Consider the following 15,494-nt stretch of genomic DNA (forward strand, 5'->3'; position numbering starts at 1 on the left):
TATAACCAGAAGGAACCCTACTTCAAAAAGACACCTGCACCCCAATGTTCATAGCAGCACTATTTACAATAGCCAAGACATGGAAACAGCCTAAATGTCCATAGATAGACGACTGGATAAAGAAGAGGTGGTATATTTATACAGTGGAATACTATTCAGCCATAAAAACTGACAACATAACGCCATTTGCAGCAACATGGATGTCCCTGGAGATCTCATTCTAGCTGAAGTAAGCCAGAAAGAGAAAGAAAGATACCATATGAGATCGCTCATTTGTGGAATCTAAAAATAATAATAATAATAATAATAATAATAATAATAATAATAACAACAACAACAACAACAACATAAATACAAGACAGAAGCAGACTCATAAACATAGAATACAAACTTGTGGTTGCCAGGGGGGAGGGGAGTGAGAAGGGACAGACTGGGAGTTCGAAATTTGTAGATACTGACAGGCATATGTAGAATAGATAAACAAGATCATACTGTATAGCACAGGGAAATATATACAAGATCTTGTGGTAGCTCACAGCGAAAAAGAATGAGACAATGAATATATGTATGTTCATGTATAACTGAAAAATTGTGCTCTACACTGGAAATTGACACAACATTGTAAACTGACTAGAACTCAATAAAAAAGAAGTTTAAAATAAATAAATAAAGATTTTCCAGGAAGTGATTGGGTTCCAGGAACTTATTACCTCATATGACTTATGATTCTGTTCAAATAGGCATTACCACCAGTATTTCATGTGCAGAAAGAAAAGGTAAGAAAAGGAAGTGGTGCTTAGTGCTACACAGCAAGGAAGCAGCAGATACCTCTAAGTCCTGACTTTAAACTCTAGTCCCAGGGATCTCAGTACTACTTCCTAGCTTCATAATTTCTGTTCAGGGATATCAGTTTGGCAATAGGGCCATCAAAAAGCAATGTCAACATCTGAGGTCAAGTCAGATTAAAGGATGATGCTGGGAAGGAATGGGTGCCTCTTCTTTAACTAATGGAGTAACTGAGTCAAGAGGTATAAAATTTGGATCCATGCTAAACAGACAAGCAGGCAGTTACACTGCATTCTTTTCTGAAACCACAATTATTTTTGTTGCTGCTGTAAGACTCTGTAACAACCAGTCACTATTACTATATGCAAAGGTAAATTAGAAATAAATCTTCCCCTTAGACTTCCTCACTGGTTCTTCAGTAGCTCTACAGGCAGGTAGGGGTACATGCAAGTCCTTTGGCTAAAATATATTACCTCCCACCATCTAAAGTGACAATGTAAATATTGCAATAAAAAGGCATAGTTATTAGTCTTTTAACTTGTCAGGACATAATATTTTTGCAGTTAAAAAAGCAGGAGCATTTCATGTATAGATAAGTGTACCAAGTATTGCTAAAAATTAAGTTTTTCAACTATAAATTAGAAATACAAACAAACTAATCTTCTTCCATTAATGAAATATGCCAAAGAAAGATACAAATTGTATACCAGCAAATAAGATATATTCCAGTTATTTATAACTTTCCTAAGGGCATAAAAGGACTTGATTCCAATCCATGAAAGAGTCAGTCAACTCTCTGAATCATATTAAGCAGCGTGGTATAGTAGATAGTAAAGAGAGTTCCACTAATTTATTCTGTAATTTAATGTCTGGCTACTTAATACCTAGTGAAAGGCACCCTAAGAAGCACAGAAAGAAGTGTGTTGCTCTACCAGTGAAAGTTAAAACAAGGGCTCTAAAAGAAAAGCAGGGAAAAACACAAAAAGAGGGAGAGAAAGGAGGGAGAAGAGAAGGGAGGAGAGGATGGAGAGGAAAGGAGGACAGGGAGAGAGAGAAGGGAAGACAGAGGATGGAAGAGGAGGGAGGGAGATCAGGGAGCATGATCAAAAATTTACCTGCAGACAGACAGGAAAATAAAGACATTGAAACAAATTACCAAGATGGGAAAGTGGCTAAAAGTGAAAAGAAGTTAACACAATTTACAAGTTCCAAAATTAAGATTACCTAAAGATAGTCAAAGATTTTGCAGCTCTTTCACTACTGGGAAACTGTGACTAAATGAAATAGTCCTGAACACTGGGACAAAAACAGGAAAAGGATCTTGTGGCCTTTAGGTAGAGTGATGGTATCTTCAAAGTCCTCCAAAATTAGATTTATTGAAAATGAACAAAACTCATTCAGAACCACCAAGAATAAGTAAATTTCTTTTTATCTTGTCATGAGATGGAATTTGATGTTTTCTAATAAGCATGAAAATTAGTCCTAAGGCAAATACAAACACTAACGCCAGAATTCAAAAATAGATGGCTCTAGATAAACAACAAGGACCTACTGTAGAGCACAGGGAACTACATTCAATATCTTGTAATAACCTATAACGGGAAAGAATATGAAAAACATATATATATATATATATATAAAACTGTATAACTGAATCACTATGCCATACACCAGAAACTAACAAAACACTGTAAATCAACTATACTTCAATTAAAAAAAATAGATGGCTCATTAAATATGAGCTCACAGACTTAACTGAATGACCGGCTGAAGATTAACTTAAGTAGGTAGCTGGCGTATAATATTGCGTAAGGATTTCTCAATTTTTTTTTACTTTTCCAGGGTGCCTTATCTTCAAACATTAACACATTCCACTGCCTTAATCTAACCTTCCCAAGCCAAAATAGTCTTAAATCCTACATTTGTTCTAAGCTAAAAGTGAAGAATGAGAAACCAAAGTGGACAGCCATACGTTTTGGTACAACTAAATTTGTAAATTAGTTGGAAAAAAAGGTATCACACTTACTCATACCACTGTTTATTGTGTTTTCGGTAAAGCAACGTATCCAAGGCAACAGCATTGACATCCAGAGCTCCTGGGGAAGGCCACTGGTTGGTGAGGTGGGCAGTTAACTCTTGTCTTGATCTTAAATCATTATTCTTTAGCACAGTCCTGTGAATATTAAGATGGTGAGTGCTTTTGTCTTCACTGCTCTGCATGGCAGAGGAACCTAATGGCATCAATTTAGGCCGCCCCCAAATTCACCTTTTTAATGGTATATTAACAGACTGTGAACAGAACTACAGGTAGGCTAGTCAGGGCTAGGACTATTTTGTCTACAAATCACTACCTGTGAAATTCAGATTTCCTATCTCTTCCCCAGAGATACTGCTAAAGGACTAAGGGACTGCATTTTACATCTCAACTACAAAGCAATGGTGATGTCTTAAAGTTACAGGTGATCAGATGACAGTTAAAAATATCAAAGAAAGTAAAGATTCCATGTGCGTGATTCTCTAGCTTCAAAATTCACAATCTATTGAAATAATTTAACTCAGTAAACAAAACAATTAAAATTAATAAAAATAAACTAATGCAGAAAAATGATGGAAAAAAGAAAAATCCATGAGGTTCCTATAATTGTTTTTGATAGAGGGGACCACTAATAAAGCCCCACAAATGATTAAATCAACGACAACTGCACTGAACAATATAATCCACTGGAAATATTTCAACTACAGAATTAAGCCATTACAACTCATGGTTTATTTTCGTTTTTGTAGAGCTGTTATAACAACTGCAAAAGAACTAGCTTTCTGCCACAATTTCAACTTCACAAACCAACTGATCATTCTCACAAGACTAATTCAACATTTGAACTAGTAGTTAATTTAACACAGAATTCTGTTTGTACAGCTCTTATTCTACCTCCAAAAGACCTTAAAGTTCCACCTGAGCAACCTACTTTCTGAAACAGGAGTCCACAACCTCAGTGCATCCATGTTCTGAGCCATCAGCTCCTATCAGAAAGTAACATGTGCCTGTCACTGACTTGCAGAGACAACAGTCCTGCTGTAGGTGGCAGAGTCACTGGTGGGCTAGTAAAACAACCCTGCACTAGAAAAAATCAACCTGCACACCTCTGGCTATTAACCGTGGTTCTACCGGAATAATCCTATTTTTTATATGTTTCTAGCAAGCTACATATGAATACAGATCTGACAGGATACCTGTGTGCATTTAAAACTATTTGCTTCATTATGTCCATAAAGAAACAGTATCTGATGTAAACAGTAGACTGTCTCTCAGAGTGGAATACTAGAGGTGAAACAGGCAGCAGTCGACGATGAAGTATCCCATTAAGATATTCCTCTAGGCTAGGTCCAAAGATTCCATTTCAGTGGGAAAGGAATGAAAATTTTTTAAAGGACTTTTAAGGGACTTTATCATTGGTTTTTATGAAAACAACAAAGAGCAATTAGAAAACTTCTAAGACTGACAAAAAATCGTATAAAGCAGAGATGCAGATTACTACAGAGAACCTATTATAAATAAACTATCATTATTTTGGGTTCTCTTGCTAGATTTTTCTTTCACATATTCCCTCTTTAGGGGTTCTAGTGCATGTCACTTGGAGAGCTCAATTCCAGTGTCGTAAGTGGCCTACAAGAAATAGTCAGAGCAGAATGCAGGAAAGGCAAACGTGTGTCTGAGGAAACAACATTGGTAGAACTCAGTTAATGATAAGTAATTGAACTATCAGTAATTATCATTAGAAATCCTAATGATACTGTATTCTCTGGGAAGCTCCGGTACTCGAACAGAACATAAGAGATTTCAGCATACTGATTAAGACCACTTTTCACCCACATTGCATCTGTTTCCCACCATTTGTGAGGAATGTGGACACACTAAATGCTGGCACTTGCCCTGCCAGAACAAGAAGGAAAGCTTCCTGGAGGATCCTGTGTAAGGAAGGCCCTCTCTCACCACTTCCGTACACCAGGCAGCAGGCAAGTGAATTAAGAGGCTGAAAACCCCATCCTTGAATTCTGAATCTTGACTGGAGTTCACTGAGAGTAATAAACAAAAGAAGCAGTTTATTCATTCCAGCAGTGAGGTCCTAACTAAAATGTACCAGTGAAGAGACATTCTTGATGTTCTGACTTCCCAACTCTCTGAAGTACCTCTTTTCAGGTCTACTTTTCCAGTCCTTTATCCATTCCATGAGTTACTGATGTCAATCTAATGAATTCCATTTGTGCTTAAGAGTTGGTTGTGGTTGCGTGCAATCAGAGAATCCTATTACTTACCTTAGAACAAACAAAATATATCTAGTTAACTTCAAGATCTACTCAGTAGTAATCCAAATGATGATAATATGAAGAATGAGGATATTTTTCCTTAGCTGGCCAAACTTAAAAATAGGTTCATCTTAAACAATTAGTTATTTCATAGTGCAAAATCAGGGGCAATTAAAGGTAGAAACTACGTGATCATTAGTATTTAACTGAATAAAACTCTAACCAATGCTAACATTACTGAGCTAATCTAAAAACTGAATCATTCTATATGAGATAGATTCTACTTGACATTTCGATGACAAGTCAATTTAACATTCTCTCATTAAGGTAATAATTCTACAGAAAGATACATTAAGGTAAAATTATTTAATTTACTAAAGAAGTGGAAATAATATACCTAACTTAAAGAACTTTATTGTGGAATCTACCTCTAAACTGGTAAGACAGCTAACTTCTCCTAGATTCTCAATAGAAATTATTCAGGAACTTGGCCACAAAAGAAAAAAAATCCAATCTTTTCCTCCCCAGGTTTACTGAAGTATAATTGACAATTTAAAATTGTACACATCTAAAGTGTACAACTTGATGATTTGATATACACATACAATACGAAATAACCACTCAAGCTAATTAACATATCCAGCAACTTACATGGTTAACTTCTTGTGTGATGAGAACACTTAAGATATACCCTCTTATAAAATTTCAAGTATACAGTACACAATTGTTAACTATATATTAAATTGTTGTACATCAGATCTCCAGAATTTATTCATCTTGCAAATTGAAACTTTGTACTCCTGAACCAACATCTCCCCAAATTCCCCTCTCTCTAGGCCCTAGTAACCATTCTGTTCTCTGTTTCTACAAGTTTGACAATTTTAGAGTCCACACATAAGTAGGATCATGCAGTATTTGTCTTTCTGCATCTGGTTTATTTCACTTAGCATAATGTCACCATGTTGTCATGAATGGCAGGATCTCCTTCTTTTTTAAGGCTGAATAATAGTCCATTGTGCCTATATGTGTGCATATAGACACAGGGTCTTTAGATATATCACATTTTCTTCATCCATTCATCCATGGATACATGGACAGTGAAGTTACTTCTACCTCTTGGCTACTGTGAATCATTCTGCAATTAACACGACATGCAGTTATCTCTTCAAGATCCTGAAACAGAGAAGGACCCTGAGGAGCTCTCCCCGGTACAAGAATTTCTGTGTCCTCCCTGTTTCTCATTCATATTAAAATTCCCAGTATCTAGCACAGTTCCTAGAATAAAGCAGGTACTCAATAAGTGTGTGTGTGTGCATCAGAAAATATTATTTCAAGGGTTTATCTTTCTAAATGGAAATCTGACCTGAAATTGGTAACTCCACAGAGCTCCCTTGCATGGCATATAAAGTCCTTTCTCATCTGGACACACACACACACACACACACTTGCCCTCTATGTCTGAGTAACCAGGAGCAACCATGCAGTTTCCTGTATCTGTGGGACTCTCTAATCTCTCCGTGTTTGGCTTTTGTTGTTTTCTCTGCCTGGAAGGCCCATCTCTTCCTGTACGAGTCTATCAAATGTCTAAACCACTTTAAGGAATTAGTATACGCATCACCACCTCCTTAAATCCTTCCCAGTTCTTCTCCTTTACAGAGAAATGCTGTTTCCCACTGTATCTATCACAGCACTTGCGACATGTTACTGCTCTTATTATTTATATGTCTATGTCCTCTGTAAGTACTTTGAGGGCGGGAATTAGAATAGACTTATTTCTGTATTCTTAGCACCAATTCCAACATCCAGGACAGAAGAGAGCTCAATAAACATCAGTAGAATGAACAAATGTTCAACTATAAAATAAATTTTATCATTACCAAAATAAGCTATGGCCCACTTTTCTAAATTTAAGGACAACACAGAATCTTTGAGAAAAAGCACCTTGAAAAATAATCAATCTGCAAAGGAAGATGGCAAATATAGAGTAATATATCCTACTTTGAAACTACGAGAAACTAAATACCAATGCACTTTTCTTGCTTAAAATAACAAAACATCCAGGTAGCTTTAATGTTTAGGGAAGCAATTAGATTACTGTTAAGAGCGTGATAAATCTTTGCTAAGCATCACAACAAACTTACATTCTACTGGTTCTCTACCTTGACTATACATTCGAATAACTGGGGAAACACTGAAGAAATATTGATACCCAAGTCTTATCTCAGATCAATGAAATGAGCTTCTATGATGGTGGGGGCCAGGCACCATAATTTTTTTAAAGCTCCCTACATGATCTAAGATAACTTTTTTCCCTTGTGCAATAACAAAACTACATATCTCTCTGACTGTTACTTTTTGGTCTTTTTCAGTAAAGGTCCTTTCCTCCAGTTAATCCTTAAATTACCATGTCACCAACAACTCGCTCCACTCCTATTCTCAAAATGCTCAGAGTCTCTGTAAATACAGAGTACCGCAGTTACAAAAACAAGATCCTACATTCTTTGAGCCCTCAAAATTACATTCATTATTTTAAATGAAAGGCAAAAACATAAAATTTCCAGTTTGGTCTCTTTCTTTCCTTTCAGACATCAAGCTCAAGTCTACTGTTACTTACAAGCTCTTTTAAAAGATGTAGAATCCCATACTCTATATTTTGATAGCAGTGCTTAGCCAATTCAAAACTGTTAGTTTGTTGATGGGTTTGATTCTTTACCTTGTGTCTCCAAACCTGAGGGTGATCCTCTCTCCCTCACTCTGCTCCCTGCCCACCTACCTGGGAGGCTGCGCTGCTGCTCATGATGAAATTATACTGGCGGCTGTTAGACAGACATAAGGCATATAACCTTTGGCACTGAGCATTTACTATCTGTGACTCCAAGTATTCCTAAGTCACCCTGAAGGTCCATGATGTGAAGCAATTTCTAACTTTGAGAAGTTCATACATTTGAAGACGATGGCTATAAGGCAAGTGTGGAGAGTGAATCTAGCAAAGGCCTAACACCCCTGCAGCAAACCTTTGTTATTTTCCACTTATTACTGATTTCCTGGTGTGCTGTAATTCTCAGGAATGTGCAATATTCCAGTGCTGTTTGTGACAGGGCACAATGAGAAAATCTTAGGCTATAATCTTCATGAAAATAAAAAATCTAATACATCAGGACTACAGTAATGCAGAATTCTACATAACGAGCATAACGACTAGGTAGAGAGCACTGAAGTTTGGACAGCGGAAAGCCACCAAACACAAGGTGTTGATACACTCCATCCCCTCAGTCTCTTAGGAACACAGATAAGAGAGTTACCTGCTTCCTGCTTCTCCTGACTCTCTTGGAAGAGGAACAGGATCATCACCCAGGCCTATCTGTTTACTGTCCGTGTCGGTGTCTGCCATCCACCCAATGTGAACTCTGAGGGCAGCAACTATGTTTTATCCATTCCTGAGTCACCAGCACCTAGAACAGGGCCTGGCTCTTCATGCATTCTCAATAAATATTTGTCAAATGAATGAATGAATGAATGTCAGAGAAGTTACAAAAGCAACTTAGTACAAATAGAAGTGGAGAGATTTACTCATCTCTATTTATTTATAGTTTACCAGAATTGGAAAATGCTTATATAGCTTGTGAATATCTTAGCTTCTTCTTAATGTTAGTATAAAAGTGTTCTCTGTGTGTTTTTGTTTTTTGTTAATTTTAGATCCAGCCATGGGATAAAGATTCACTTTATATCACTTTGCAATTATTTCCCTTTAAGCAAATGTTTTCAAAGAAATCTAAAAAGGCATCAGGTATCCAAAAATTATAAATTATTTACCTTTGATGTATTCTTGCCTCAAAAGTTAACCCCAAATCTAACAAAGTCTTTTAAGTGCTTTTCAATCTTGTTTATGCTTTTTTTAAAAAAAAACCTGAAGTATAGCTGATTTACAGTATTATATTAGTTTAGGTGTACAGCATAGTGATTTGATATTTTTATGAATTACATTCCATTTAAATTATTATAAAATACTGGCTACATTCCCTGTGCTGCACATTACTGGTTGCTTACTTATTTTACCCCGGTTTCACTTAACTGGACAGTATCCTTTGAAAAGAAATAGTGAGTAATTTACAACTTCAAAAAAGCCTCAAATGCCTCCTTTCCCCTCTCATTTTAAAATATAAGATAAACCCTGGATCTTTAGAGAAATGGCTGATTCCAGGGCAGGAAATATATAAGTCTGGGATATCTTGTACCAGAAAACAAGAAAGTTATCAAAGACAAATGGGTCAGGTCAGAAAAAAACAAGAATTAATACAAAGGGATTTCCTTTAGACAAAGATGGGATAATTGAGCATCAAAAAGAAAAATAAATTTAAGTGACAGAAGTACACTGAAAACAGGCTTTGCTGCTATAACACAGAAACAAAGCAAAACAGTGTTCTGCAATCACATAGTGAAAGTAACTGGCCTTATGGGGAGAACAGGGTTGGGGTTGACAACTCAAAACCTATTCAACTTTGTAACTGGAACACTAAGAAAAATAGTTACAAGCCTAATACAATTTCAAACCCAATTTAAAATATTTGTTAAGTTCCTATTAACTAAAGAAATATTACAGTAACTTTACAACTTTGACAACAACAAAAAAGTAAAAGCCATTTGATGGAAAAGGGTGTAAGGACGGTGTAGGCTGCTGAGGCTGAGCCTTGCCATGGAGGCAAGGACAAAATGCACAAAGTTAGGTAACCAGTAAACAAGTACCCCCAAGTCCTAGTTCAACTGAACCAGAGAAATGCACAGTGAGAGAATATTACATACAGTGAGAGAGTGCCATCTATTGGTGGCCCGCAGTAATTGCTTGAATTAGTGTATTTTGTATCTTGCTGGTGTTACTTGTTGAGAAATCTTTAACTGTGAGTCAAGGTGATTTCTTTGCTATACTCACATTACCCCCTTATTTATGAATCTAGTGTGAGCTAATTCACATTATGGAAGAGATTATATGTAACAAGTTCATAATCTCAAAAAATAAAAGAGAGAAAGCAAAACAAAATTTTCATCTGATTAGTAGCTAAGTAGGAGGACATCAACATCTTATTCTGAAAATTAATAATATGCTGTAAGAACTGTCATGGTAACCAGCAAATATCCATGATGAGGGAACATTCTTTATAGGTGACTCCAGCCAATAAGCATGGAAAGAATAACAATTAAGAAATCACCATTTAAAAAATCCTAATGAATCAATTGCTCCAAGTAACGCTCATCCATAGTTAAGCCACTAGATGAAAGGCTGATGAGAACTTTCACAAAGGAGAAATAAGGCTGTCATCACCTAAACCCACTGTTCTACCTTAAGATCAATAAAGGTGGGACAACCTATGAGCCTCCCAGTATGAAGTACAAAGCACTACCTATAAGAAGTTCTTGCCATAAAAATTAAATTCAAATTTAACCCAGCACCTTAGAGCAGTGGTTCTCAATGCTGGCTGCACATCAGAAACATCTGGAAAGCTTTTTAAACATGTGTACACTTGCTTGGGTTCCCCCCCCCTTTGATACCTCTTGAGGCAAAGGCTTAGGCAGGCATCCTCATTTTTCCAAACATATTTTTAAAAGGCTCCCTGAATGATTCTAAATGTACAACCAGGACTAAGAACCACTAATCCAGAGTTAAGAGGATATGCTTTATAGGATAAGCAGCACAGAGCAGTGATTCTCAAACCTTAATGTGTCAATTAATCCCCCGAGGATTTTACTAAATACAGATTCTGATTCAACAGGTCTGTGGAGGAGCCTGATAATCTGCTCCCAGATAATGCAGAGACAGCCGGTCCACTTTGAAAAGAGAGGATAAGAGAGAATACAGCTGTCCAGTGGAAATTAAGAAGAGCCACACATGTAATTTAAATTTTCTAGTAGCTGCCTTAAGAAGAAGCAGGTGAAATGAATTTTATTGATGTACTTACTTAACCCAATATATCCCAAACATTATCATTTCAACATGCAGTCAATATAAAAAGTTACTAATGAGATGTTTTACATTCTTTACTTTGTACTACCTGGTGTGGATTTGACATTTACAGCACATCTCACTTCAAATCAGCCACATTTTAAGTGCTCAACAGCCACAAGTGGCTCATGGCTAATGGACTGGACAGCACAAGGATAGAAGAGCAAGTCAAATAAACCACAAAGAACCCACTCAGGATGCTCCATGTTCTGTAGGAAAAGTCTGCAAACAGACCATGACAGGAAAAGTAAAAGTAGCGAAAACTGCTCTAAATTAAGAGGCTGATGAGACACAGCTATATGTAATGTATGACATTCGATCCTGATTTGAAAAAAATCAACTACAAAAAGTTATTTTTTAAAAAACAATTAGGGAAACTTGGTATGAAAGCACATCCGATCATAAAAAGAACTGCTCCTAATTTTATCAGGTGTGATTATGAAATTATGTGAGAAAGTACCCACAGTTTTTAGAGATGCACAATGAAGTATGCAGGAGTCAAAGAGCATGATTTGCTTCAAAATCATTCATCAAGAACTTAAAAAGAAAAAAGATAAAGTAAATGTGACCGACTCTTGGTAACTGTTCAATCTAGGTGATCAGTAATCAGAGTTTTCTTCCCCCTGCAATTCTTTATTTTGTGTATACTTGAAAATTTCTTAACAAAAAATTAAAAATATAATAATAGCTTTAGAATCTCAAAGCTAATTATAAATTTATAAGTGTTAAATGCTAAAGAATGGAAATTACTGAACAAAACAATGATATTTATATATTAATAACACTGTGTTACCTATAAACTGTAATTTAGGATGGCTTCCTTTTTTCATGTACTCAATGTAAAATATTTACTGAATACAATGAGTCAGTCCTCTATGAAATTTGTATGGCAGTCCCAACTGTTGTAGGCCCCTGACCCAAATATATGGACATCTGCTCCACAGGATAATCTGCCAGCAGTTTTAATCAAACATCATGATTAAGGGCAATGAAATAACACTATCAACCGGACCATGATGACATCATTGCACTCTCTTGGTAGGATTCATACCACTCACTCTAAAATTTGTGAAGGAGAATGCCATAGCATCACTGATTTCTGGTTTGCAGGCTGACAGATCATACCATCACTACTCACCATGAACTACACCAGGTTAACTGCTTAACTGTAACAATGGCCTAGTTGTAGCAAAGCATGATTCTTTACTTCTATTTAGACCCTTCAATTCCTTCTCTAGGGAACCCTATACAACATGTTAGTATTCTCATTTTTCAAATCATGAATAAAAAATGTCATCGGCTAACTAGAAAAAAACTCCTTATTAAACATTTTATTGGTATTAATCACGACAAGGTATTTAGTTTTTGCATACTATTCTGAGGTTGTCTATTCTTGAGGTCTGCAATGACTATTTTACAAAGAATCATTTGTACAGTACAACAGGTATGCGAAGGTTGAAACCTCTGGATGAGGACAAAGCTTCTCTCCCATATATGACATTTTAAAAATAACAGTATGGTTGATGATGTCAATCTGTCCACTTCACTAGCCTATAAAATTACTAGCCTGTATTTTTCAGAAATATCAATCTCATGTGAGACAATCACTAAAAAACTATTCAAATTAAAAGTGACTGAAGAGACTGACAACCAAATGTAAAATGTGATTATGGACTGGATCCTGTACCAAAAACAGAAAAGAAGTAAGAGACACTACTTGGACAACTGATGAAAGTGAAACACGAGTTACAGGTAAAATGGAAGGACCATATCGATTTACATTTCTTATACTAAGAGCTGAACCATGGGTATCTTTGTTCTTAGGAAGAATACACAGAAGTACTAAGGGATAAAGAGATATGATGTGTGCAACCCCTCAGGTGATTCAGAAAATGTTAGTATCTACAGGGAGAGGGAGAAAATTATGACAGATGTGGCAAAATGCTGAAAGTTGGTGAATCTAGGATAGGGTATAGGGGAATTATTTTGTGCTACCCTTGCAACTTTTCTTGAAAGTTTGAAATTATTTCAAAATAAAAAAATGTTTAAATCATCCTCAAGATTTAATATTAATAAAAACTTTCACCACAAACAACTAATGGATAAAATTAAGTTTGACAAAAATGTGATTAGTACAAGTGCTTTGAACGGTGACAAGTTAAAGAGATGTGCCAGAATGTAGCTCAATACACAGTTTTCTTCATCAAAAAAACTCTTGCTATGGAAAAAAATCAGCTCTACTAAACGGTACTTACTGACATTCTGGCACAACCTGGTACCAGTTTATATACTGGCACTGTACTTTGAGTAGTACTGGTCTTACATACTATCTTTTTGCAATCAATCCATCAATAACTAAAGAAATGCTTTTTTAAAATTATGCATATGCATTTGAAATAATATACACCAAATTATAGCAGTTACCTCTGTATAGCACGACCAACGGTGATTTTTATTTTCTTTGTATAATCTATAATGTTTCTACAATGAGCATGGATTACTTTTATGAAAAAAGTAAACTTTTAAAAAAGAATAACTGAAAAAGAACTAAATAGCACACAATCAGACTTCCTGGAATTTGAATCCTATGTCAAAACATGACATTTTTCTTAATTTTACATACTGCCCAAAATTTTCCAAATGGATCTCACTTACAGCTGATCTTGAAGCTCCACGATTATATATTCTAATTGTTCTTTTTCCAATTTATGAGCCAGATCAGAATCTTCAATTCTCTGTAGCAGTATTTTATTCTGGGAGACAGATTCAGATAGCTGGTTCTCTCGAAGTCGTAAGAGTTCTTCAAGATAACCCTGGAAATACAGATCACCAAAACACAGCAAATGCAAAATTCTAATACGTATCTTGAAGATAATTGCTGAGTAGCTTAAATGTTATTCTTATGTACATGGTAATGAAACAATTTCAAAGTATCACTGATGAAACAATTTTAAAAAGTTTTAATTGAAAAAAATTTAACATATGTTCTCCATCATTTAAATTTCTTAAGTTCAATAAAGTGTTTGTAATTTAAGATAAAACTTAGTTAAAACATTATAATTTGTAAGCTCCACAACAGTGATTAATACATGCCTCCTAGCTTCAAAATACAAACCTAATTGCAGAATGACCAACCAAAAAAAAGCTGCCTTTATTATTATTTTCCAAAAATAGATATTAACGTTTTAGTGTTAACAAACTTGTGGGAAGCAGTATAATGTTTAGGTTAGGCCTGAAGGCTTAGGGACTGCCTCATGTCATATTCTTGCTCTACTACTTTTAAGTATGTGCCTTCGGGTTAAGTTACTTAATCTCTGTGTCTTTGTTTCATCAACTAAAAAACCAGGAACAGTTAAGTGTACCTAGTTGGGATGATTAAATGAATGAATACAGGTAAGCTCCTTAGAACACTACCTGGTACCCTATGTGCAATATGTAATTCCTAGCTATTATTATTAGCAAATTCTAACGGATATGAGATTTCTTGGACAGATCCTTCTCATCTTTTCACTTATTTACTGTTTCTTTGTCCTTTTGCTCTGCTTTGTGGGAGACTTCACTGAATTTATCCTCCAAATCCTTATACTAAGTTTTTGAATTCAGGAAATATTATTATTATTTATAATGGAGGTACTTCGGATTGAACCCAGGACCTCATGCATGCTCGGCATACACTCTACCACTGAGCTATTCCCCACCCCCTGGGAAATCTTATTTTTAATTTCCAATACTTTGATGTTTTCTGACTGTTACCTTCTCATGGCATCCTATTCTTTTTAGATACAATGTGATTTCAAATTCCTCTCAGGATATGAATTAGAATCTTTTTTTCTTAGAGCATTCTTCTATTCCATTTCTTATCTTTTCCATGTGTCATTAACAAACTGTTTTAGCTATTTTGGCTTTATGATATATGTTAGTAGCAACTAATACTGTCCCTGTCATTGAGCTTCTCAGATATTTTTCCTGACAAGTCTCAAATACTTGTTTTTTTAAATAATAAAAATCTCAAAAATTAAGGTTTTTACAAATGAAATTTTTCATCTATATACATACAGCTTAATATAAACTATATATGATTACTTACAAACATCAGTAATTAAACAATACTTAAATACCCATTACCTAGATGCATTACCAATACTTTCAGAGCCCCTACAATGTATCTCCCTCATTACATCCTCTGCCTCCTCTGCAAAGAACAATATCCTGAGATTTGTGTTTATTATCCCTCTGTTTATCCTTCTAGCTTTACCACAAGTGCATGTTGTCTTAAACAACATACTGCTTAGTTTGGACGGGTTTTGTCTATATTCTTTTATAATTTGTTTTTTCATCTATATCTCATCCAATGACATCTAGCCATAGTTTTTTCATTCACTCTCAATAATGGAGAGTATTCCATTGT

General features: G+C 35.5%; 1 protein-coding gene across 5 annotated transcripts in view; it reads right to left on the minus strand.

The window, feature by feature from the left end:
- Positions 1 to 15,494, minus strand: part of RUNDC3B (RUN domain containing 3B) — a 121,534-nt gene that overhangs the window by 22,774 nt on the left and 83,266 nt on the right. For 3 of the 5 annotated variants that reach the window (XM_031454840.2, XM_031454842.2, XM_064487608.1), the window contains 2 exons: positions 13,742 to 13,899; positions 2,813 to 2,959 (listed from right to left, as the gene is read on the minus strand). In XM_031454840.2, coding sequence (XP_031310700.1) covers positions 2,813 to 2,959; positions 13,742 to 13,899 — 305 coding nt within the window. The remainder of the gene's footprint in view (positions 1 to 2,812; positions 2,960 to 13,741; positions 13,900 to 15,494) is intronic. The other 2 variants (XM_031454844.2, XM_031454845.2) reach the window with 1 other exon arrangement.

This window comes from Camelus dromedarius, chromosome 7 (genome assembly GCF_036321535.1).
Source record: "Camelus dromedarius isolate mCamDro1 chromosome 7, mCamDro1.pat, whole genome shotgun sequence".
Classification (NCBI taxonomy): Eukaryota; Metazoa; Chordata; class Mammalia; order Artiodactyla; family Camelidae; genus Camelus; species Camelus dromedarius.